This window comes from Buteo buteo, chromosome 5, assembly GCF_964188355.1.
Source record: "Buteo buteo chromosome 5, bButBut1.hap1.1, whole genome shotgun sequence".
Taxonomy (NCBI): domain Eukaryota; kingdom Metazoa; phylum Chordata; class Aves; order Accipitriformes; family Accipitridae; genus Buteo; species Buteo buteo.
In genome coordinates, this window is record NC_134175.1 from 31822954 (window position 1) to 31848697 (window position 25744).

Genomic DNA, 25744 nt, shown 5'->3' on the forward strand with positions numbered 1-25744 from the left:
GCAAAACCTAAGTCTTTTCAAACACAAAACAGACAGACCTTTTAGATTTGAGAACTCTAGAATAAATCATGAGTAAAACCAAGAACAGCAACAGAAATGTCAGTCTTACCCTAACTTTGCAGTGTGACAGAAGACCCCACATCGGCTGGGCACAGGCTTCCAGCTCAGCAGCAAAGGCAGCATAGTATGTCTGTGATTCAAACTCCACGTGCTCATTTAATTCTCGTTTATTTAAATTCATACCTTCAAAGATTTAAGCAGAGTTATACAACCAAATGTTTAACTAGGGCTAGGTGGAATGCAATGGAGTGCATTCACACACCTATTAAGACAAAAAAACCACAAAGTGTAACAATCTATCATATCTAGCAGCAGAATATTAGATAAAATATGAGAACAAGCATCAAGGTTTGAACAGAAATAGATCAGAAAAGAACAATAGCTCTAGATTGGCTAGTAACTGCAATCCTTGCTGTTCAGGTTACGTTAACATGGACAGCAGCCCATCTACTTTGAACATCACTTAGTCAATGAGAACGTTTAGAATTACGGAACTGTTTAGGTTGGAAAAGACCTTTAAGATCATCAAGTCCAACCATTAACCTAGCACTGCCAAGTCCACCACTAAACCATGTCCCTAAGCACCACATCTACATGTCTTTTCAAAACCTCCAGGGATGGTGACTCCACCACTTCCCCGGGCAGCCTGTTCCAGCGCTTGACAACCCTTTCGGTGAAGAAATTTTTCCTAATATCCAATCTAAACCTCCCCTGGCACAACTTGAGGCCATTTCCTCCGTCCTATCACTTGTTACTTGATAGAAGAGACAAGCACCCACCTCACTACCACTTCCTTTCAGGTAGTTGTAGGGAGCGATAAGGTCTCCCCTCAGCCTCCTTATCTCCAGACTAAACAACCTCAGTTCCCTCAGCTGCTCCTCATAAGACTTGTTCTCTAGACCCTTCACCAGCTTCATTGCCCTTCTTTGGATGTGCTCCAGCATCTCAATGTCTTTCCTGTAGTGAGGGGCCCAAAACTGAACACAGAACTCAAGGTGCGGCCTCACCAGTGCCGAGTACAGGGGGACAATCCCTTCCCTGCTCCTGCTGGCCACACTATTTCTGACACAGGCCAGGATGCCGTTGGCCTTCTTGGCCACCTGGGCACACTGCTGGCTCATATTCAGCCGGCTGTCAACCAGCACCCCCAAGTCCTTTCCTGCCAGGCAGCTTTCCAGCCACTCTTCCCCAAGCCTGTAGCGCTGCATGGGGTTGTTGTGACCCAAGTGCAGGACCCGGCACTTGGCCTTGTTGAACCTCATACAACTGGCCTCGGCCTATCGGTCCAGCCTGTCCAGATCCCTCTGTAGAGCCTTCCTACCCTCAAGCAGATCAACCCTCCCTCCCAATTTGGTGTCGTCTGCAAACTTATTGAGGGTGCACTCCATTTGGATGGAAGATATCTGGTCCTCTTTCTAGGCAGAACATTTATCATTTATCAGTATTGATAAGTTCACTAATTTTAAATATTTTTTTTAAATAATAAAAAAGTTTCTTCACAGCAACACTTAGAAAAAGATGCAGATTTATCAGATTAATTTACCCAATATTTAAATTTAGAACTTCACCAGTGTCCTGGTTTCAGCTGGGATAGAGTTAATTGTGTTCCTAGTAGCTGGTATAGTGCTATGTTTTCGGGCTAGGTATGAGAAGAATGTTGATAACACTGGTGTTTTCAGTTGTTGCTAAGTAATGTTTAGACTAAAGTCAAGGATTTTTCAGCTTCTCATGCCCAGCCAGCAAGGAAGCTGGAGGGGCACAAGAAGTTGGCACAGGACACAGCCAGGGCAGCTGACCCAAACTGGCCAATGGTGTATTCCATACCGTGGGACGTCACGTCTAGTATAGGAACTGGGGGGAGTGGAGCTGGGAGGGATCGCTGCTTGGGGACTAACTGGGTGTCGATTGGCAGCAGGTGGTGAGCAATTGCACTGCGCATCATTTGTATATTCCAATCCTTTTATTATTACTGTTGTCATTTTATTAGTGTAACCATTATCATTATTAGTTTCTTCTTTTCTGTTCTATTAAACCGTTCTTGTCTCAACCCAGGAGTTTTACTTCTTTTCCCGATTCCCTCCTCCATCCCACTGGGTGGGGGGAAGTGAGCGAGCAGCTGCGTGGTGCTTAGTTGCTGGCTGAGGTTATACCACGACAACCAGTAAAACACTTCTAGCACAAGTTAAGATTTGTACTTTAAGTACAACTTGAGAATTCTGGCACCATGAATCTCAGTCAAGTGTGATGCAATTGCTCTTTAACTAGTCCACACAAGACAACGATCCATTAAATCATTTTCAAATCTACCTGTTTTCTAGAATATACTGTTCCCGTCCAGGAATACAGACTTATGAGAATACTAATGAATTAAATATTTACATACAACAGTGTAAGGATTTTGCTACTGCAAACATTAAGCTGTCTTAACATCCTTGGATTAGTACTGATTATAAAAGTCACATACCTTGAAAGAATGATACAAAATTCATCCATGTCACCAAAAGACCATGATCTTCCAAAAATTTCTTTGCCACGCTTTGGTGTGAAAGTATGTTTATAAAATCACTAACCAGGGGCCAGTAAGTATTATTCTTCAGTAGTGCTTCCCCACAATTCACTACAACATGTAAACTATTTTCTTCATCTAGATTTAAAATAGAAAAAAGGTTAAAAAAAAAAAAGTAATACTTTTTTTTTCCCTTCTTGTTGTGATTTTTAAATAAAGTTACAAGGTAATGCAAAAATGAAAATCAGAATTTACTGTAATGTTGTGATCACACACACAGAGAAAACTGCAAAAAAGAATGGTTATTTGGTGGTACCTGAGGCTGTTTTCTCATCATGGACACATCAACATAGATCCCACTCAGTAGGAGACACACATACTTTGAACAATATTGCAACCTTTGAAAAGTAGTGCATTAGTAAAACCATCACAGCTATGCCTTCTTTGAATACTCTCAAGTATAGAAAGACCAAACAATACAATTTCTATTGTGAACATCTGAAATCTATTTTGAATTTGACGCACTCCAGTGAGCAAGCTACCTTACAGTATGCAAACAGGAATCTGGTGATCAAAACCTACACTGGCATGTTAAGTCTGAGAAGGACAGCAGAGAAAAGCATTTCCACTCTGAATCTGGGACAGAGAGAGGGTTTATGTAGGAGACTGAGACTAGGATAGGAGAAGCTTCCCAAAAGAAGGAGAGAAGAAATTTGGGGATGGGTGGGTAGGTAGAAGTCTCCTCCCGAAATCACAGAAGTACATCCTCTACAGCTGTCAGATACATCTCTTTATTTGATTTTCATAAACAGGACCCCTGGAAAGACCAGAAGGGAAACAGGATTGGTCTTGGATTCCTGATCCAAGGGAAATAACTTCCAGCACCCATCTGTCAGTCACTATTCTATTTCAAGTGAACAGAAGAAAGAAAATCTTGGATCTGATGATCAGCCTTGGGGATAGTTCTTGTCCAGTTCAAATGCACTGATGGACCCTTGTAGTTACCCTTTACACAATGAAAGGGTCATAAGCAGTACAGCACAGCCACAGATAAAAGGACACTGTTATTAAGAGACTCCAGGCTCCAGCTGATGAGGGACATCTGTATCTGGAGTGGTTCCCTTTGGTATATACGTAAGCTTTTTTCCTCCCCTTTGTTGTAATTACTGAAGAAAATACTTTTTTCCTTTTTACTCTGAGGTTGTTTATTTTGCTGGTTTATTGGTACCAGGGGAAAAAAAATACTGAAAAAATATGCTGCTTGAGTTGCACACAATTATGAACAGATATCTTCTTGTTACCATAAGGCAATACAGAGCCCCATTTCTTAAGACTCACTCCTATCTATTACACTGAAGCACTGGAAGGAACAGGAAGCCAGAAGTGCTCTGCAGAGCTTCTCAAAACTTCTCTGCCACAGTTGATCAAATACTCTTTAAGCCCTCTCTTGTTATCTGGTACATCTGCAAAGAAAGGAACTAAGGTCTTGCTGCTCAGCTGCCTAGTTCCCATGTGCTCATGCAGCCTATGCAAGAACAGGATAACATCTCAGCTGGCTCTGTCTGAACCCGCTGAAGGATTTGCAAAGAGCCAACAGTTACATGTTGCTGATTCTCTGCCCCAGCATAGATTAGACAAATCCAGAGTGACTTCAAATTGGCAGTGGCATTGCCTCTTATGCAGAGTACTGTACAACCCAGGGCTAACGTAAGGTCAGTCAAAGGAAGAGGTTTTTTGTTTGGCTGGTTGGTTTTTTTAAAGGATGAACCATTACCAAAACTTTTTCCTTGGGGTATAAGTTCTTCTCCCATGAAAAGCTCAGTATGAGGAAAGTGCTGATAGAGAGGAAAAAAGTTTTTAAGAGCATAGGGACTTAAATCTTCCTAGGGAGCCAGTTTTATCATCTGCACCCATATTTCACCTCCTCATCCTTTCACACCACGTGTGAGAGAAGTAAGCTGAACTAATAACTCTTTCGAAGTTGATATCAACACAGCTAGGTCAACTCTGTTTCAGGAACACAGTTTGTCACTTGGCATCCACAAATACCCTTAATGAAGTGTATACTTTTAAACAGGTGTCAGCTGTCCAAAAGACAATTAGGGTCTGCAAGCAATGCAAACTAAACATGCCATAGCAGATAGAATTCCTGCTCCATGTTCTCCTTGCTCCTCTCCAACCTATCCATTAGCTGGATTTGCAAACTTTGCCTCATTCAGATACTAAACGACCTACTTGTTTGCACTAGCTGCACAAACAGAATTCTCCTCAATTTATCTCACCAGCACAGACTTCTAACAGACTTCTATTTCCAGCATCATAAGAGATACCTTGAACTAAACACAAGATACAAGCCTACAGAACTGCAAAAGAAGGCCAATGAGAATATAAGGGAAAAAACCCAATAAAGTATTTTATTAATTTTTTCTGTCAATTTACAGTATGCCCAACCCCTCATAAATAAAGCAGTGAAGAGGAAACATTGTGAAAACATTGAAAAGCACTGGACAAATTCCATGATGGAGTCTTAGCTAAGACAGATCACTGGTGCTGGGGAAAGGAAACAGGTAACTTCATGTCTTGGGATAGCTGCTCCAGGGGTAAGTCTCTTCTCACAAATCTATCACAAATATATCTCATATTATTTAACTTACCGGCTCCAGCTTACATAATTAATTACCAGGAAGTTTCTTCAGAGAATGTCTCATCACTGTCAGGCTTTTTCTGTTTGGCTGCAAATTCTGATCCATTACAGAGCCTTACCACCATGCTAGCAACATCCCATACTGACCAATAAGTAAAAACAACAACTACTTAAAAGTAGTTTTAAATGACATTACACCAGTATGGCATTAGTTTAGCAAAAGTCACTTGATATACAAACTGTTAAAGATTCAACATTTTTCTTTGAATACTGTAAAGCAATCTATGTAGGGCAACAGAATTTCTCATGTTGAAGTGCAGCTGAATGAGGGCACTCTTTATAGCTAGATGACTGAGGATTATTTCCTATTTCAGTACCGTCACTCTGTATTAGGTTATAGAGTGGACTCAGAGACAAAGGATACTACAGACAAGAAAAATCACAATTTCATGCAGAAGTTGATGGTACTTATTTGGCAGCAGCAGTCAGCCTACCTAGAGAGTATTTTCAAAATCAAACTAGGATAAAGAGGGTCTGCGGTCTGTTAGGTACATGAAAGTGTGAAAAACAGAAGTCAGCAAGCTTCATTGTGCCACCATTTTCAGATAAGGACAGGTAAAACAAGGAAGGTAGAAATAGGACAGCTGTTTTCACCAGAAAAGTTACACAGTGTACACCAGTTCAAATTCAAATTGCTACTCTTGTCAATCAAAAGCTTGATCAGATGATTATATTTACAAAGTATTAAATCATTCTCCTCTAATTATATCAAGTTTTATTAAGGCAATTGCAGGTGAGAAAAATTAAAACAGTTTTAAATACTTCAGATAGCTTGTGAAATAACTTTGAAAATATTTTTTAAATTAATAAAGGTCTCAATTTGCATATATAATTTCTCATTCAAATGAGCTTCACAAATGGTGTTTATGCACTTTACCCAACAAATGAAGCACCTGCAAGATAAAATTCTGTATTATAAACCATGTAACATTCCTACAAAAGAAAATGCTACGAACCAAAGCATAAAACATCAATATAACTCTTGATAACTATCTTCATATTTCTAGGAAATTTTGAGACTCAGCCTCTACCATATATTGCTAGATCCTGTGCAGTTTTGGGAAGAGGTTGGGGGGGTGGACTGACTACCAAAGAGATTAAATTTCCTCTACAATCAATTTATTATCCATGGAAACAAGCAAACAAACAAACAAATCAACCTACCTTGCAATTCACTTTTAATAAGGCAACTTTCCATCATATATAACAGAACAGTGACCATAATATCCAGCAGCTGACATTCTTCTGTTACTTGGCGTGCTAGTTCTTCATTGCTGAACAACTGAACACTGATATGCACAATTCTATTAGACATTGTGTCCGATTCATGGCTTTTCTTCAGCGTTTTCATAATAAAAGCATAATGCTGAACAAAAGTTTTGGTAAAAGCAATCTGCAAATTATAAAGAATTTTTTATGTTAACAAGCACCATACAAAAATTATAGCTTTCTTTCTATATAAAATATTCCTTCACAAAAGTACAATCAACATATCCTAGGAAACACCAGTTGCCATGACAAACCAAAATTGATGGTCTAACTATCCCATGTCTAGTTTCCAGAAACAGTCCACATGAAAAGACCTATGTATAGAGAGGGGTAACTTATGCCTCAATTCTTATTACCTTATACCAAAATCTAACCTTCTCATTCTATACTTTGCACACTAAAAAAAACCTCCAGAGATGTTGAAACAAGGAATATAAGGTCTGAGCATACCTGTGAAAGCAGTAAAGTTCCAATAATGAATTTATCCTAATTTTTTTACACCCTAAAACAGGTACTGATGTTCCAAAATTATATACTATGAACAATGAGATTAGTGGTGCCTAATAAAGCTGCCTCAACTTACCACTTGCACTCATCTACCCGTGGAGTAAGGTTTTCATTCATCTGTCAAGGATGACATTTCAACACTGAATTTCATCTGCTATCATAACATCCTTTTTTTTAATAAATCTTTAGTGCTTTCTCCTAAATAATTAAAGTCATTAGCAAGCTTTTCTATTCTTCACACAACTATTTGGGGTTTTTTAAACCAGATCAGTATTTAAATGTACCAATATATACACATATAAATCTTAGTACAATTTCTTGTCCCACTCCATTAGCCTCAAATTGCACTGTAAACCAACCTTCTGCACTGCATATACATGTGTGCCTATCTGCCAGCTTTGAAATCACTTCTCACTTAGTACTTTAAGTTCTGAATTAACACCATCTGGACTTCCTTGGCTTAATAAGAAGAGATAATACAGGCTGTGTAGTGATGAAAATTTTCAGCTCAACATCTAAAATCCACTGTCTATTCCTTCTGGAACTATTAACCTTTCATAAGCATAAAATTAGAAATTTTAAAACCACCCTCAGGCAGTTGTGTAATTACCAGACTGTATACAAATCACTACTTCATTTTACCTGCTCAGACTCAGCACTCCCATGTTTTTATTATAGCACTACCATGTTATTCTCATTTAGAAAATTACTTCCAACAATATCATGATGCCATAATGCTGCTGTTGGGCACAAAGACTGCTTCTTCCAGCAAATATCCTCAAAAATAAAGTTTCTCATACAAAAAAATGGACCAGGGTGGGGATGGGGATGTCACTGCAGGAAACACTACAACACTGCTTAACTTGCCCTCCTTTAGCTGGTTCACAATGATGGAAACCTGTATAATAATCGAAAGTATCTTCTACATACAGCATCCAGCACAATGGTAATTGTTTTCGGCTAAAGCCTTTTCAGAATAACATATTCACAATACTTGTGCAGAGTTAATACAGTATCATTCTGGTATTCCAAGGCAGAAAAACCTATCATATAATTTCCTTTTAATTTAAAGCTTGATACAACTTTAATCACTTGATACAACTTTAATCACTGGCAACGACACTTATAACAAACTTCAAGACGTTTGCACTATTAATGTTAAGCCTGAGACACAAATGATGCACCTGATATTTTAAGAAGTTAGTACATTAATGCTGCTAGTAAAAAAAAAAAAGTATATTTATATATTACTTCTTCACATTGTATTATGTTTAAATAGGATTCTCAGGTTCTGTGATGTCGGAGCTAGGTTTTACTTGTTTTACACAGCACTCTCAATTCAAGCCAATTGCAAAAACATGGTCCTCCTCTAAGGACAAATTTTGGATTTTTTTGGTTATTGATTTTAAATCAGCATGCATCAAAACTTTTGATGCCTCACCCATATATGATAATGAATTTCTGAAAGTACTGTAGATTCAATACTATCAATACAGTGTAATGATAGAGATTCTATAATACATTTAAATAAAGAAAAGACCAGCTTTACTCCTACATTCACTTGGAATTTAAACAAATACAACCCTTTCAAAATTTGAAAGGAAGAAACTAAACTCTTTTCTAGAAGTTAAAATGCTGAAATACTGTGGTAAACTGCAGTCCGTATATAAAAACAGCCCTAGTAGGTCAAATCAGTCCATCCAGCTAAGTATCCTGTCTCTGAGTGGCCAAAGCTGCATACACAATTAAGAAAAAATATAGAATGGAGAAAGAATGCAGGTATTATTGGAATTGGAGATACTGCAGATATTGGAAAGAAACATGTCTTTCCAAATACCTCCTCAGCTTCCAACCATTTGCAAGAAGTGGCTTCCTAAGACAGACATGTTTTCTGTATATTTAATTACCTTCACAGACTTACTCTCTATGACCTTGTGCAGCTTCTAAATGTCTAGCCTAAGCCAAAAACAAAGTTAGTCTTTTCATCTGGCCTTTCCTCCTGGTGGCCACTCAACAACCCCAGAACTTTTAGGAGCCTAACATCAACCCCATGTTTCAGTTACAATTTGCATCTCGCATGTTTATGTTTTCAATGCAAAGAAAAAGATAGTTCTGTCAGGCAAAAGCTGTGCTAAAATTAAATTTCCAGTAGAAAAACTGTTCTACAAAATTTGTAGAACAGCATATCCAGGGGTTAGTGAAGTCCTGTTGCTGTAATAACTGTCTCAACATTCACTATGGGAGGTGCCTGACAAAGCACAGCATTTCTGATAATTATGTTTGTTGATTCATTATCTCTACCAGATGCTTTTGCATTTCTTTACTTCCAGTATTCCAGATTTCAGCAAGGCTCTGCTCTTGGGACAATTTACACTCTTCCATCAGCTTCCTCTTTATTGCCAACCCCTTCTCTGCCTTCTCCTTGGTCACATGAAGGTCAGTCCTATTTCTCTGGCCTTTTGTTTTTCCTCTTGTTGAAACCTCGTCCACACCGTAACACCTCTAATTTCTTGAAAGCTCTGGTAAATTTCTCTTCTGTTTTCTTCACTTGTAAGTCTTCCAAGCTTCAAATGTCAGAGTGCTGAAAGGGATGCCTCAGGCACAAATCCTGTAAGGCAAAGACCACACTGTTCGTTGTGCTGTCTCTCATGCAAAAGGAGGGAGAAGGGGAAGAGCTAGTTAACCCACGGTTTTAGCCCACCCCTTTCAACACCTCTTTTCGATACTGGGAATCCTAAAAGAGAAGTTTGTTTTCCTATTTAAAAATAAACCTGTGCAACAGAGATTGCTGGTGGCTCACTGACTGCTGCATAGGGCATGGTGGATTCAGTCAGCTCTACTATGTTTACACTGGAGGTCAGAGATTTCAACAACTTCAGAGCATGCACAGCCAGCCAGCTCTGTGCTCTATGCCTGGCTAGCTCATTCTGTTTATCAGAAAACCAACCTAGCAGAATTCTACTGATTTAATGAGCTAAATCAGCTCATGAAGAATCAGACAAATTGCACAACAGCAGAGACAGAAAAAATTAAGACAGTACATGCGGTGTAGATGGGATGGGAGAAAGTAGCAGAAACCTAAGAGATCACTTGGAACAGTTTATATCCCTGCAGGTGTTCCTACTGTTTGAGAATGCAACATGATTAAACAGCAAACAAGCTTTTCCTTCATAAAAGCTAAATGGAAGCTTGAATGATAAAACATTCTTCTAATTCATGACAAAATGGTATATTCTCTCTGTACACATGTAAAAGGCAGAACCACTCCTTGTAAATTAGCCACAATCCTCATAGACCTTTAAAATTCATGCATCATCGACACAGTTTTGCACCAAAGCACAGGTATCTTGGGAAGAAACATAGTTACTGCCTCCCTAGTATTGCTGTGTGATACATTTCCTGCTGTGAGTTTCCTTACTACTGAAAAATACCTTTCAGACAATCACAGCAATTAAAATAAACACAGATTCTAAAAGATTTCAAATACTTAGGATTTGTGCTAGTAATAAAGTTTGTACATAGGAATTAACTGTTTAATCAAACACAATATGAAATTGGTAAATAAAGAAAAAAAAACACAACGGAATGTTTAAATAATCCTTTTGTCTGAACATACAGTACTGGTAGGTGGAAGATGCACTATTTCCAGATAAAGGTGGCAGCCAGTAGAGAAACCAAATATACCATGGTCTCCATTCTGAGTACATAGTGAAGAAAGATTATGGACACAGTAAAGAAAGCCACTGAAGACTGTGGCTTGTTGTCAAAGGAAAAAAGATCCCATGATCATTAAAAGTTGTTGTCATTACATGGTATAGTACAAAGATAAACATAGCAACACTTACCAGATTCCTCCACATGCTGCTAGCAGTTGGGTGTTTTTACAGGCAGGAGTTTAGCTGGCAATGGATCAGAAGAACTGGATGTCCATGTGGGTGTCCAAATAACAAGAAGAATTCAAGCTTCACAGCAAGGGATCATCAGTCAAGAAGGACTACACGTGTCCTCATGTATTAGCTGAATCCGAGACCAAGATGAATCTATGCTGGTATCCCAAACCAAAACGCTGTCTTCACATTGACAGAGTATTGCCAAAAGCCCATATCTTATTTTTTTCTTCTTTGCAGGTTATCTTCATATCCTTTGCTTTGATACAGCAAGGTTTTAAGGGTGCACGAATACAGGGCTGCCCCACTATAAACAGACATTTTTGAAGAAATCTGCAGGCCTGGACTTCAGGATTTCTTGATCTTTGCCTCCCAGCAGGGATTGAGAAGGTCCAAAGTATTTGCATGGCTCAGAGGTATGACATGATCAGAGTAAAATGTTAAGCCTGATTGCTATGTATGCTTGGTCTTGGAACATGTAGAGCAAACAACCAAACCTGGCTGCACACCAAGATTTAAAACAGGAAGATGACATCCAGTCTCCATGACTCCAGGCCAGGAGACACTTGGTATGGACAACTGCAAAACTCTGTAAGGAAGCAGCTAGAAGGCTGCCAAAATCACCTAGGGCATAGCTGCAGCAAGAACACTCACACTGTAATGGGCTATACAGAGAAACCACTGCCTACTACAACAGTTGCAACAGGAATGAAGTCACTGCAATTATTTACCAATGATACCACACTACAGAATCATTTAGTGCTGATCCACACCTTTTAACTGATAAAAATCCAATTTACAAAGTAAAATAAAACAAAATTCAACACATTCAAATATGAACTATCAGCCAAAAAGAAAACAGCAAACCATGAGAACAAAATTAATACTGCTGCTCCAGAATTATCCATCTTATTTTGTCCACATCTCTCTCCAAACACTATATACTTTAGACCTTCTAACCAAATACTCAAAACAAGGTAGAAGATCTGCATTATTTTACTGGTTATTATTCAAACATATGTGGTCTCATGCAAAGCATAATATACACTAAGTATGTGAATAAGAAAAGACATTTGAGTTTGAATGAAGTAAGGCAAGTACCTTATAATCTTGATCTGGCAGCATGTTGAGTAAGAAAGTCACCATCTTCTGTGGAAACTCATATTTTATTGTCCAAAATAATAATTCTTCTAGAAAACATTTATGCTTCAAAACATCCATGATAGATTGATCTGCATAAAATGTTGGAGGAGGGGAAGTGTAATGCAATAATTATTAAAACTAAAAATAATGATAGTGCATTTGCACTGCCTATTATAAAAGTCAGTAATAAAAATTTAAGAACATTTTAGTGTGCTCTGTAAATAGTTTGGTTTTTTTTCAAAAACACTGGGAAATGAACATGGCCAGCACTGCACAGTGTCAGAGTCTGTAACAATAAAAAGGACCTCCCAAAGAAGTCAATGAAAGTTTTCAGTTCAATTCTGCCACAGAGTCCAGTCTTCATTGAACGCATTGAATCATATCACCTTACTGTAATAGCTCCACTGACTGTAATGAATCACAGCAACCTGCACAATATTTACACAGCCACTTAACTGAGGGAAACTGTTAATGTAAACTACTACTTAGCTGAGGTTAAAACAGCAAAACAACAAAATACAATTTATGATTAAGTGATCAGTTCTACCACCTAAGAACACTTACATTCTGTTACAACGCTTCAAACAAGCAACATATCTACTGATTGACCAACAACAAAGCTTTTGTTTGCTTGGTGGTTGTCTGGTGTTTTGTTGTTTTTTTAAATACAAAAATTACCGTAATCAGATAATCAGGCACTAGCTCCTGATGATACCAGAAGAGACCGTCTCGTCTTTCCCCATTCAACTCCTGGCCATTCACTCTGCCCCCTTACTCATGCTGACAGTACATCCCTGTGGCATACCTACAGAGGAATCAAGTCATCTTTTCATTCTGTTCAGCTGCGTTTTCAAACAGATCAGTTTCCTGATTGCAAAGCTGCACAAACTGACCTGTGCTAGAATAAACTGTTCATGAAGCTATGGCTTGACAGAGCATAAATCATAATAACCCCATTTAAAAAAAATTACTAAAAATTACTAAAAAAAACCCCTCTATCATCATTCTTCAAGAGGTTGATCATTTATGATTTAAAACTACAACAGGCATTGTTCACTCCGGTAACATATAAGAACTAAAGAAAATAACAGTAATGCTCCTTTATACCTAGAAATGAACCAGACCTGAGGACATACCCCTCACACACACAAAATCCCATATTCCAATGGGACTGTATGAAGTGCTCCTATTAGCACAGATTCAAAAACACTTAAGCTGAACATCTGGCCTTGAAGACTTGCCTCTTCACTGAAGTATGACAGCTTTAGGGATTGTACTGGATAGCTTTGTGTCTATCCTCAACAGGATAGCCATCCTCTTCCTAAGCTGGAATTACCTCCATTTTTGGCCATTACCAAAGGTCAGAGTTCCCCAGCTAAGTGACCAATCAGCCCAAAATATCTCAGGAATTGCAAAAGATCATGAGAAATAATGAATAATTTACATTTTAGGGATCTCCTCAAGACTTTAGCAAGCCACACAAAGAAAAGAATGTATTTTATTCAATATATTCTACGTGCGTTGAAATAAAAAATTACCTTCACAGAGTCATGAAAGATATTTTAACATTAAAATATTTTGTAGAGAATTACACATCACCTACTGCAGCAAACATATGATGATCATTTATGTTCTCTTCCTCGTCTCTTGTTAAGAAATTGCGTATGTGATATTACTGCCCATGAAAGCTTGGTAGTCATGCAGACTGAAGTCCTCTGTCCACAGAACAGACAGCACAGGTTTAGGTACATGCCAAATGCCCCTGAGTGAGAACACTGGGCATGAAGACAAGTGACACAACACCTTATCTGTCACTGATGTGCAGGTTTCTCTGACACATATCACAGTTCAACAGTGCATATCAAATTCTTTATACAGCAGTTTAAGGCAAGGATGAAAAAATATATATCCACTTATACCTGCGACAGAATTTAAGTAGGCAGAATGCTCTTACCCAACTTGGAAAATTTGTCAAGAACACTGGGACTAATGCTCCCACTCTTGTGAAAAGCACCACATAATTTTAAATTTCTTTCAACAAATAAAAAGAAAAATATATAGTGCCTGTGGGTTTAAAATTGTTTTAAACATCAGGTATTTCAGATGGATGCAGGATGCAGGTTTTAAAACAGAGTAAAAAAAAAAAAAATCCTCTCAATACTCAGTCCCATACCTGTATCAACGAACCTCACCATAAAACCTGTGTTTTCTTTTAAGAAACCTTTTATTCTTTCCTAGTGCCACAAAGACCCCATAGACTGTTGTAAACATCTCTCTAGAATATGAGTCTTAGCATTCCAAGATATCCCCAGCATATAAATAACCCTCTATGAAGACAGTACCACTAAAGACCTACGATAGAACAGGGAGTCTGCTTGTATGGAAAAGGTAAATCTGTTTTTATTCAATACTCAGTTTTCTAAAATTTTCTTTTCATACTCTTATTTTATACCCTATTGGACATAAAATATGAATACTGAAAACTTCAGAAAACTATTCAATATTTAATAAAAACAGATACTTACCCTTCCCCCATTGGCAGACTCCCTTCTCTGGGGCTGATATTAGGAGCTATCAACATCATGAGCACAGTCCATGTTGGGATGCCTCAGAGGGGGAAGACTACAATCCTGGGGGGAAATGAAATGTTGAATTAAAGTATCACTTCTCCTGAAATGCCACAGCTGATACTGGTTTTCAGATCTGGCAGCTTCTCAGCCTGAGGTTCCCCACTGCCTATTTCCTACTACGCATCAGAAAATCAGCATTTTTTCCTGCATTACCTGACTCTAACTTACCTTTTAGACAAGCTAACAGCCTCTAAAATTCAAGTAAGAGAGCTTTCCTTGAATGTCTGTAAGTTTCCTGCACTTCTCCAAAACTACCACCTCTTCCACATTATTATTCTCTGCCACAATCTTTCACACACCATTTCTAAGATCACCTCTTAATACCACCTTTGCCAAAACATTTAGTTCTCTGCTTTTCCAGCTTCTCTATCTTTTACTTCAATCTGAAACCACTAGAAGCAATCAATCTTACTTTCCCATACTGCTCACAATGCCTTCATACCTTTTTACTGACTTCATGAACCCTTGCATTTCAAATTCAAGTTCCAAACCTTCACTCCAAAGCCTTTCCAGAAATTTTATTCCAACTTTCACCACAGTTTTTTCACCTGGATGTTCTTTTCTCAGGGCTTGCAATTTCTTTGTGCTTCCTATGTCAGTCTCCTCATACTCATATTAAAAAAAAACACACACACCCCCCCAAAGTGTTCTTTTTTAATCATAAGAGTTTAAATATTATTACTTAAACACTTTTTAGCACAAAAACATGTCAAGGACAAGCACAGGATAGGGCTACCTTGTCTCTAGCCTATGTTCATTCTTGAATTAAAACTTGCACTGATCTCAATGTGAGTGCTGCTCATTTTGGACTAGAAATTGCACAGAGGACTCATTTCAATCTAGGAAAAGAATGGAGTGATTTCAAAGGAGACTTCATTCAAGTATCTTTTCTTAAACATTACTAGAACAGTACAAAAAGACCAACCAGAACCAGAGAGAGCCATTCTTGCCTAGCTGAGAACACAATCATACTGTACAGTGGCATAATGAAAAAAAATATTGTTAAGAACAAATACATCAAAAATTTTTTGTCAAGCTGTATTGCCACCTTGCCAGCCACACAGTGAAAATGGAATGAATTTTTAGAGGTCAACTTATGACATGAAGGTGACAAAATGACTGGTCAAACAGAGTCCCAGACAGTGGCACTCACTCAAGGGAAATCAAAGTTGCCAATTACCACAATTTCACTTGCTATTCTTTTTTAGACTTTGCTATGTTTAATATCTGTCACATGCAGCACTACAGTGCTTGGAAAGTGAATGAATATTCCTAGATAATTTTTAAGATAGACATAAAGCAAGCATGGTAAATTGAGATCAGTACTTTATAAATACCTTTGGTGGTGCTGCTTAGTTTCACCCTCTTGCGCTTGCCCACACCTTGGCTACCATCCTGGTCCTCCTGGGGTAGGGGAAGAGTTTAAAAAATTGATAATCGTATATTTAGAATTTTATTGCCAAGAGACGGTATGCTCTCAAAATTCTGGTTTAACTATCAAGCTAAAACAGAAAAGCCCTGAATATACTCTCTTATCAGAAAAATACTTTTGCTGTTTACAGGAACCATGGACTCAGTGCAACTCGTTAGAAAAACCATATTTTTTTCAAATGTCTTTTTTCCCCCTACAGGCTACATTATCATCAGCAAGTTCAGAGATCTTCATCTATTTAATTAATTTTGTAAGGTTATCTGCTTTGATTTCTGAAACTGATTGCTACAAAAATGTTTAACACTACAAAATTTCTAACTGTTGCACATCCAAGGTTTCACCTTATTAATCTGTAGGGTTTGGGGTTTGTTTCCTAAAAAAAAAAAAGTATCAGCCAACATATTGGCTATTCAAGTTGGCAACACAGACAATTACCTAGACATCTTCTACTCAATATCAAGTTTTGATCCAAGAATAAAGGATTTTGACACCTTTAAGAGGCCAATTCTAGTTGCTGAATTCTAATTGCTTGTTCCCTACAGAATAATGGAAACACTTTACGCAGGCACTCATCATCTGAAGCTTTCAAGGCACTCTGCAAATAAAACAGCAAAGGTTCCAAAACGCAATGCAAGTCAAAAACATCATCACCACCACTTTACAAAATCTAACACTGGGTGTTAAAAAAGAATGTGACATTACAGGACTATACTAAATGCTGCATGCATCTTTACTAACTATGGTAGTCCTAATGAAACAGTGGAAATAAAGAAATATTCCTACTGGATCTAATATAATGAGAGATAATCAATGCAGATATCTACTGTTAAAAAAAAGTAACTAATATCCTTCTCATCTAAGCAAATGCTGTATCTTACTTCCAAACTTCACTGGAAAAATAAAGAACCTGGTACTCAAGAAGCGACTATGCTTCCTCGGGGAGAAAGATGATTCATATATTATATCTAAGGACTGACCAAAAGTATCATGTTAATGAAAGGTCTGAGTTTTCCTATCCTTTCAGTACCTCCATCTGAAAATTCATTTTAAGATGGACACACATTTGGACTCTTAGGTGTCCTGGGGTCTTTGTGAACACAAGCTGCTTTTGTACTTCAATCGGAAGCCAGTCAGTTTGCAGGGTATTGCCACTGCCCACTCCCCTATCAGAGGGGCCCAAGTACTCTAAAGCAAAAATCAGACCTGCTGAGCTATTACTATGAACTGCAAGACTCTGCAATTCAAGTCTCCTGCTGTGAAGAAAAGGAATCTAAATTCCTGTATCTAGAAAGTTGATAGCTAGAGGTCTCAAGACCTCTTCAGCAGTCTCAGTTAATCCCGAGAGTTGCTAGAGGGGCCGTAACCAGAAAATAATGCATTTGGGTATATAAATTGTGATTAACGTGCTGGATTCTAGCCTCCAACACCACTGCTCCGGCACAGTGTGTTTCCTCTTCTACAGTATTAGAAAAAACTTAAACATGTAACAGTCTTGATTGCAACTTTTGAAGTGATTTCACTAAACCAAAGAAAACTTATGAGTGACTTAATGAGAAAAGCTTTCCTCAATATTAGACAGTTGGTTTCCATTTCTGCTGCAAGGTAGGGTTAAATCTTAATGTCAAGTGCAGGAGTTTCAACAGCCTTGAGATAGCAAGTGCTAGGTCACATGGTGTCTGCCAAGCCCAGGGATAAAGAATAAGAGAATGAGTAAGCAAATGTAGAACACCTTATTTTTACCCATTAGATAATGCTGTGTAAATATACCTGGATAACAGCAAAAAGCTTTGTAGATTTACTTTACATAATAGAATATTTAGCAATATGCCTAAGGTGTGCCACATCTATTGCAAATTCAGATAATAAACTTTATGTAATATTAGATACTATACATAGATTTTTGTACAATTACATTAAACAGCAATTGGAGTCAATAACTATGTAACTAAGTAATAAGGCACTGAGTGCTCATTAAACTACAAGGGCAGCCAAACTGAGATATCTAATACAAAAAGGTTTATTCGTCAGTGTAGTAAAAGCATTCATGGATTGGGTTTTATTGATTCCTTGGAACATAAAAACTTCTTAAATAGGAGGACAGGTTTAGAGAGGGACTTTTTTTGCTCCTTTTGCACAAAGAAAAACATGAGGAAGAAAAGCTAATAAAGCAAACTAATGGTCAGTTGTCTCCAAAATACCACAGGATGGAACACAAACCATTTGAGAAGTAAAGCACAAGTGAGCCTATACTGTTTTGGGGCAGGGGTGGGGGGGAACAAAACAAAATAATCCATAACACGTAAGTCAGGATACATCCATCCTCCAGGTTCAATTTTAGCTTAGAACCATCTACTACAGTAGAAGTGAAACTAAATACTGAACTATGCAAAACTTTTCAAGCTACTTAGTTCCCTGCAGAAGCACTGCTCTAATTTGTAGCATATGTAAATTTTGTAATCTAGCCTTTCATCTCTGAAACAATGCTACCTTTAAGACTCACTTGGTAAGAAAGAACATTATCTTTCCGAGGTTCATCTTAAATACCAGAGGAAGAAAATCCAGTTAGAAGTGTACTCTTGCCACATTTCTTAATTAGAACATAGTTTTACTCTGCTGTAAGAGAGTATAGTAAGGCATAAAAAAAGTTGTAAATGCCCTTCGTAACTATGGGGGGAGGGCAGGGGAGAGGAAGAGAAGTCATAAAACAAGATAACTTCTTCCTCATTCCTCTAGGAAGCATTTCTCTAGTAATGTCATTTTTCTAATAAGCATTTCAGCCTTCCACCTGCACAGTTCTGTTTTGGCTTTTGGATTAAAAGACTTGACTTTCTTTTCAGCAATTCATCTTTATCAAGCAGACCATGATTAAGAAAAAGATTATAAAACAGAAAATTAAGTCTCTTCAGAGATGCCACTAACTAAGGGGTTTTTTGTTTAAAAAAAAAATAAAGAAACTTTTGACATTATTTTTAATTGCACCCCATACTGTAGAAATGTGATTTTATGAAAGCTATGAAAGGAAAAATCAGAAGTGAAAATATATACTAAAGAACATTTAAATTTTGAGTGCTTATTGTTTTATCTGCATGTTAGTTCCTCATTCTTTTGGCAAATTTTCTAAATACACCTGTCAAAACAGGGCCTTGTGCTTTTTTACAATGTATCTTAAAAATTGATCCCAGGTATGTGAGTATATGCAGAATCTGAATTTAGAAAAATCACATCTGCCATAACATAATAAAATACCTGCATGTATATTTATATCCTGGAGATCAGAAAGAAAAATCTCTCTAGAAAACAGGTATCTTTAACTGGCAAGCTATAATGTAGTTGCTGTAACTCCTCCCTTCTTTATTGATGAAGTATCTTTTCCTTGAAAAAATCATCTTTTCCTGATATAAAATTCCTTCTCCCTCAAATACATCTCTATCTCCCTCTTAGACTTCTTTCTCAGAAGAAATGCCAGTGATACCCAACCTCTCTTCAGACGCTTAACTAGTTTACTCCCCTCTCATCATCACTTATAGGGGGAAAACAGAAAGAAGCATGCTGAGCCATTTTAAGTTTATTTGAAAATACTACTTGAGGTTAACAACATTAACTTGAATTGCCGCCTTCTTTCACGGGCATTAAAAGTGATACTATCAGCAGTCTTTCATGTTTGTTTTTTTGTCTGTTTGTCAAGCAATGGTGAAAAAACAACAAGCATTACTTTGAAAAATGCCAAATTATAAATAGCACTGCTGAAAGCGTAACAGATGCTGTTGTGCTCGTGACAGAGGCAAACATGTCATACAACTCTTTTAGACATACACAAACAATTGTTTTTACTCTGATACTTGTTCACATAAAATTCAATATAAGCAAAAAAAACTATTAAAAACTATACTTTGCATTATTTAAAGTTTGTTATACTACCCTACCAGAATGGCTGCTGAGACTTACTGGTTGAAATTAGGTTTTAAATAGTAGGGCAAAATAAATGAGAATAAATTGATACAGTAACTCTACCAGAATTTAACTTTCCTCATTAAATTCCACTTATTTATTACAGCTCAATCTAAAAGGGGATTCCCTCCTTTTTACTCCCACTCAATGTGTTTGGTAAGTAAGGTCAAGCCTACACATGGGAATTCATCTACAGAGAAATTCTCACTGCTGCTATCACCGGTTCAGCTGGATTCTCAAGTACCAAAACCTGCTAACACCATTCACAGCATCACATGCTTTAGGTTTGCTTTAATCAAGCCCAATTTACTTGATAGTGACTTTTGAACTACCTACACAAGTTTCTTCTACATCACATACATAAATTAAACTGAAATAGTATTAGCAACAATAAGGATTTTTCAAGAGGTCCTTAGTAAATCAAAGGCATGAGCTATTCCTTTGTATCTCCATTATTTCTAATTATTAAAATGGAGAGAACATGTGGTAGATAGAAGAGTTCAAGTTTGTGGGATTTGGCTGCAAGCATTCTCTCCATTTAATATTCCGCTGCAGTTCATCATAGTCTTTAAAAACAGTCTCACCTCATCTGAAGAATCCCCTTGTCCTGATGTTGCCGTAGCACCTGCTAAACCTTTTGAAATAAAAAAATTCAGAGATTCCTTTCATAAGTCTTATACTGAAAAGAGTATTTTACGATATTTAATGAGCCACTATGAAATGAAACACTACATTAACTTTCTTTAAAAGATACACAGCAGTGGACTGAGAAGTTGGAGTAAGACTTCTAAGCAATACAAAATCAGGGATTTGCAAGTACGTTCCATTGCAGAACTTCAACGTACTGAGTTAACAGTGAAGTGCTCTTTCAGAAATTGCAAAAAACGCTGATGGCCTTCAGTGATCCAAAAAAAAAAATCCACAGCACTTTTGCAAGAATAGGTGGCTTAACTTAGTTGCAGTGACAAAATTCCACTACGAGCAATTTCATCTTGCCTACTCAAATTCCACTAATTCTATGACTAGGAAATGATGCTTAGTATATTAGTAACAAAAAGTTATTATGTTTAGCTTTGTTCATAGAATTAAAATGAGTCCTGTAATTTGGTGGTGCACTTAATAACAGGTAATTCCTTAAGTTTCATTAAGATTTGGGGTTTTTTTTAAAAATAAGCTAAAAGAACAGTTTATATAAAAACCAGCAATAATCAAGTCTTCTCTTAAAATATTTTTCTACACAAACCTTGAACTGGTAATGTGCTAGTTCCAGCTCCTTGTTCCTGCATACCACATGCAATTTTATCCTCAGGAAATGCCAGTCCAGAACCCTTCAAGGCAATGAGGTACTTTTCATGACTTTTCTTTGTACATGCATTCTCTCCAACACCTTGAATACATACGTAAAACAGCATTGAAGTACAATAGCTACTTGGTTCATCTACTTTATATTCTATACAAGCAGTCTAAAAAATGGTTCATAACATTTTAATAAGCTGTACAGTTACGAGATGTAGAAGCTAAATGTTCTTCCAACTGATGAACTGAAATCTAAAAGACCAGAAACCTTCTCAGTTTTTCCCCTCCAACACAGTGTTTTCTTCTAAATGATGTATTTCATTTCTATTTTACCAGCACTGCCACCATTAACACTACAGCAAAAAAGGATTTGTTTTAATATTTCAAAACAGTTGGTTTTGGACAGAAAGGACAGGGACCTACTGTTTCCAATGGGAAAAAAAATAAACCAACAAAAAAACCCCAGTAATGATAATACGCCATATATAATTTCTAATATTTGGGATTTTTTCTTTCACAGTTCAAGTTTTGACAGCTGCAATTAACGAAGACTATTCATAAAGATACCATCATTTCAACTGTTTGATGAAGCAGTCACACTGCACGCTTGGGGTATACAATTTTCCACAAAAAAATGGACTAAAAAAACCCAAAACAAAACACAAAAACCCAACACATTTGTTATTTAAGGAAAAAACAAACTTTAGAGAAATAAATTGTGTCAAGTGTTTAAGAAAACATGAAAAAGACGACAGCATCTTTTTAGCTGTGCACCTTTTGCATTCAAAGTCAGAAGGACAGGTTTTGCTCTTTTTTCTTTGCTTTCCCTACCCACAAACTGTACCTACTTAGACACACATATTCTCCATTCCAAGAGTCCAGTTAAGAATGCCTTACTTCCCATTCCCTCTCCACTCTTCTATCTCAGGAAATCCATTACATATAGGAAAAGGGAAGTCATTAAACTCCTCCCATTCAAATATTATCAAACAGGAGAGAAAAAGAGGAAAGAAACAGAAAAAAGAAAACTGTCCCTGAGGCAGCCTTCCTAAGTGTTTCTCCTTCCAAATAAAGATTTGGAGGTTGCCTATTGTTCAACTAGCTGCTGCCCAAGCCAGTTATGGCAACTTAAATCTACAGTAATTACTCTTTGTTCCATACCTATGCAAAGGAAGTACTCGAAGGACTCAAAAAGGACACCTCCTAATCACAAGAAAATAAGATGGAGTTAATTTATAATAGGTGGTTTGGGTTTAATAGTGACAGCTCAACATTTTCAGATTCATTGTCATTTGGTACAGGATGGAATAAATAATTGGGGGGTGGTGGCAGTGTTTTTAGGAAAACAAAAAAAAAAGCCTTTGCACAGAAGCACAAGACAGACAATGGCCTTTTGCCATTCAGGTCTCCTCCAGTAACCTCTGTGAGAGCAGATCCCAAAATAAGTCAGACATATTCCACTTTGAATAAGCTTGATATACCTTATTTGGAAGTGTTCACTTCACTTTAAAGAGAATGGATTTTTTTATAAAAACTCTTTTGGAACAATGTATCTTTATGCAGTTATCCAGAACAGGGAAGATAAGAGATTTGCTGTTACAGGTCTTAATAACAAATGTTTCTAGTTGCTCCTGGAGCCCACCCCCTCTTCTGTCAACAACAAAAAAATATCCTTAAAAACATGCATTTTTCTGGGTTTTGAGAAGTCAAACAAAAAAACGCAGGAACTGAAGTGATAAAATTTATGCCCTTAAATTCCTCATAATTTGAAAATTTAATTATTAGAAATAACACAAACATACCAGAGCTAAGATCTTTGTAGAACTGTTGGCTAGTCAAAACCTGGGTAAGAACTGATCGCATTGCTCCTCCCATTTTGGTCAAGTCTTCTAGAAAGGAAACATGAGGCTCCAAAACCTGGAGGATTTTATGAAGGTCTTTCTCTGATGGCAGATCAAGAGCTGAAAACCACATAACAAGAACTTTTGGTGTAAATGTAATGTAATTTGGCCAAGACCTTCACAAGACAGAACAGCTATGACAACCACAAAAGAAATTAATTTATATATTCATAATGCTCTAAAATTCACATGTACAAGTTTCAAATTAATCCTGATTTCATTTTCTGGAAGAGCTCAACACAATGCTAGGTAAACCTTAAAACATGTTTAAGCAGCTCTTCAGCAGAGAACAAAATCAAATTGCCTAGCCAGGTAGTAACTTTGTTCAGAAAATAGGCACAAAATTCAATTATATAAACTGTAGATAGCATTCATGTACTTTGTCTTCACAGACTGCAAAGCAAGAGATAGCAGCATGGTAAGATATGCTAGATACGTGCAAATTTAAAACATACCAGGCTCATTATACCCCTCTCTTAAGTGTTGAATAAGACTAAAGATGAACTGTGGAAGAACTAATTCTGACATCATCAACAAGTCTTTCGGGACACATGGAACATTTGAATTCGACTTAATCCGGTGTCTTTTACAAAACCTATAAAACAGATGAGAAAAATGTTAGCCAAGCACAGCTCAGCAGAGTTAACATATACTAAGAAAACCATTACTTTTTTCATTTTTCAGAGAGTATATACTTTTACATTAAAGGTGGTGTTGAAATGGTATTCTGAAATTCCAACTACTATGTTCAAACCCATTTTGTTTCCAAGTCCAGAGAATTATAAAGCTGCCAATTTTTTTCCCCTTCTCAAAGTTCAAATATCTAACATCCCATTTTTTTCCCATACATGTTAGAAGCATCTTCCATTGAACAATTAGAAGAACACTGAATTTTTCTTTATCAAGACTTACCTCCCCATTTCTAAACAGTCTAATTGAAAGTATCAAACTAAAACACTTTTTCTCCTTTCTGTGAAATACTCAGAGGCTGGCCCAATTCTTCAAGTCCTCATTCAGATAATAACTTGTTTTAAAACATCTTTTGACATTAATCAAAACAACTTCCAAAAGCCTAAGAGTTTTCAGGATCAATATTTCAAAAGTATAGCAACTAAGATTTACTTATCAAAGGATGATAGAAACACACTGCAAAAGCTGTGCAAATTGTTTCATATAAAAAGAAAAGAAAACATTTCTTCTTTGGAGAATTCCTGTATGGTAGTAGTTGAGGCTTAGCTAATGCACTATGACATGAGGTTGAGCCAAACCCCATTAGAGCAGACAGAATGATTTCCTACTGACTTAACATGAGCCTGACTCAAGAGCCACTGAATACTTTTCTGCTCCCAATCTATTTTTAGAAAAGGACATTTACCAACATCAGAGTTATTTACCCATGTCAAAAAAGAAGCTAAAAAGGAATAGAGAGTCTAAAAACACATCATACAAGAGTAAACTTTACTGGAAAGATTCACTAGATTTTACCCGTAATTTTTCAACATAAAGATTCAGAAATGGATTCAGCTTTGTTTGAATATGAAAAGTGTTTTCTAAATTTATTCATGTCTTCACTACATTTGCTATGCCATATTTTCTGGAAGTAGCATGCTACTTTCTACAACTTAAGCCTTTCTTCTTTGAGGACCATTGAAGGATCACCTTCAAAGAGAAGAAGGAAATAGAAAAAAGCCACAAAGTGACTATCTGAATTTAGGACGCATGCACGCACACACACACACAAAGGAGGATACAAATCCTACAATTAAGACAGCATCTTCACAAGAATGGCTAGCATCTTCCCAAGACGAAAGATTAAGGGCTTCTCTTTTGCTCTTACACATTAGAGATGACAGTTTTTATTACAAAAAGGTAAACAAAGACAGTACTAGCCAGGTGATTTGCAGTTTATATATACAGCCTATCTATCCCGGAGGGGGGGGGGGGGGTTGCCTAACAGAAAATGGTCAGTGAGGACTGACAACTTTGTGTTAATTAATGCACAAATAAATGGTTTTCACTTTTGTCATTCACTCTTGCACAGAAGTTATGAAAAGTCATTCACTTTTTCACTTCTGTCATTCACTTTTGTCTCACCTACATACAGAAATCTGAACTGCCATAAATCACAAATCTGGCTTGATCTATGCTGCAATATGGTACCTCATTTATTATCTTAAAGGTAGCTGGTTTCCCTTTCACCACCATCCTTGTAAGAAGAGATCAAAAGTAAATAAAGACTTAAAAGACACACAAGGAAAGAATTACAATGTAGCATGTTTTAAAATCTTTTACTGGTCCCCCGCCATATATTTTGCATTCAGGCAAAAGATGTTTCACTGGTTATGACCACAAGCTAAGAGAGCCACAGTAACAAAACTCACACGTCAAGTCATTCTGAATCCCAGCTTCTGCTAAGCACAAGGCTTCCTTCCACAGAAAATAAAAAGCTCTGCTCCCCAAG

At 37.1% G+C, this 25744-nt stretch overlaps 1 protein-coding gene across 8 annotated transcripts in view; it reads right to left on the reverse strand.

The window, feature by feature from the left end:
• UBR3 (ubiquitin protein ligase E3 component n-recognin 3) overlaps positions 1-25744 on the reverse strand; it is a 122539-nt gene that overhangs the window by 84192 nt on the left and 12603 nt on the right. For 4 of the 8 annotated variants that reach the window (XM_075028473.1, XM_075028472.1, XM_075028471.1 and 1 more), the window contains exons 2-10: positions 23739-23878; positions 23185-23343; positions 21330-21473; positions 20671-20720; positions 16044-16110; positions 12035-12165; positions 6435-6663; positions 2525-2704; positions 110-243 (exon numbers count right to left, since the gene is read on the reverse strand). In XM_075028473.1, coding sequence (XP_074884574.1) covers positions 110-243; positions 2525-2704; positions 6435-6663; positions 12035-12165; positions 16044-16110; positions 20671-20720; positions 21330-21473; positions 23185-23343; positions 23739-23878 — 1234 coding nt within the window. Of the gene's footprint in view, positions 1-109; positions 244-2524; positions 2705-6434; positions 6664-9347; positions 9655-10891; positions 11985-12034; positions 12166-14601; positions 14709-16043; positions 16111-20670; positions 20721-21329; positions 21474-23184; positions 23344-23738; positions 23879-25744 lie in introns of those variants that run through there. The other 4 variants (XM_075028474.1, XM_075028475.1, XM_075028477.1 and 1 more) reach the window with 4 other exon arrangements.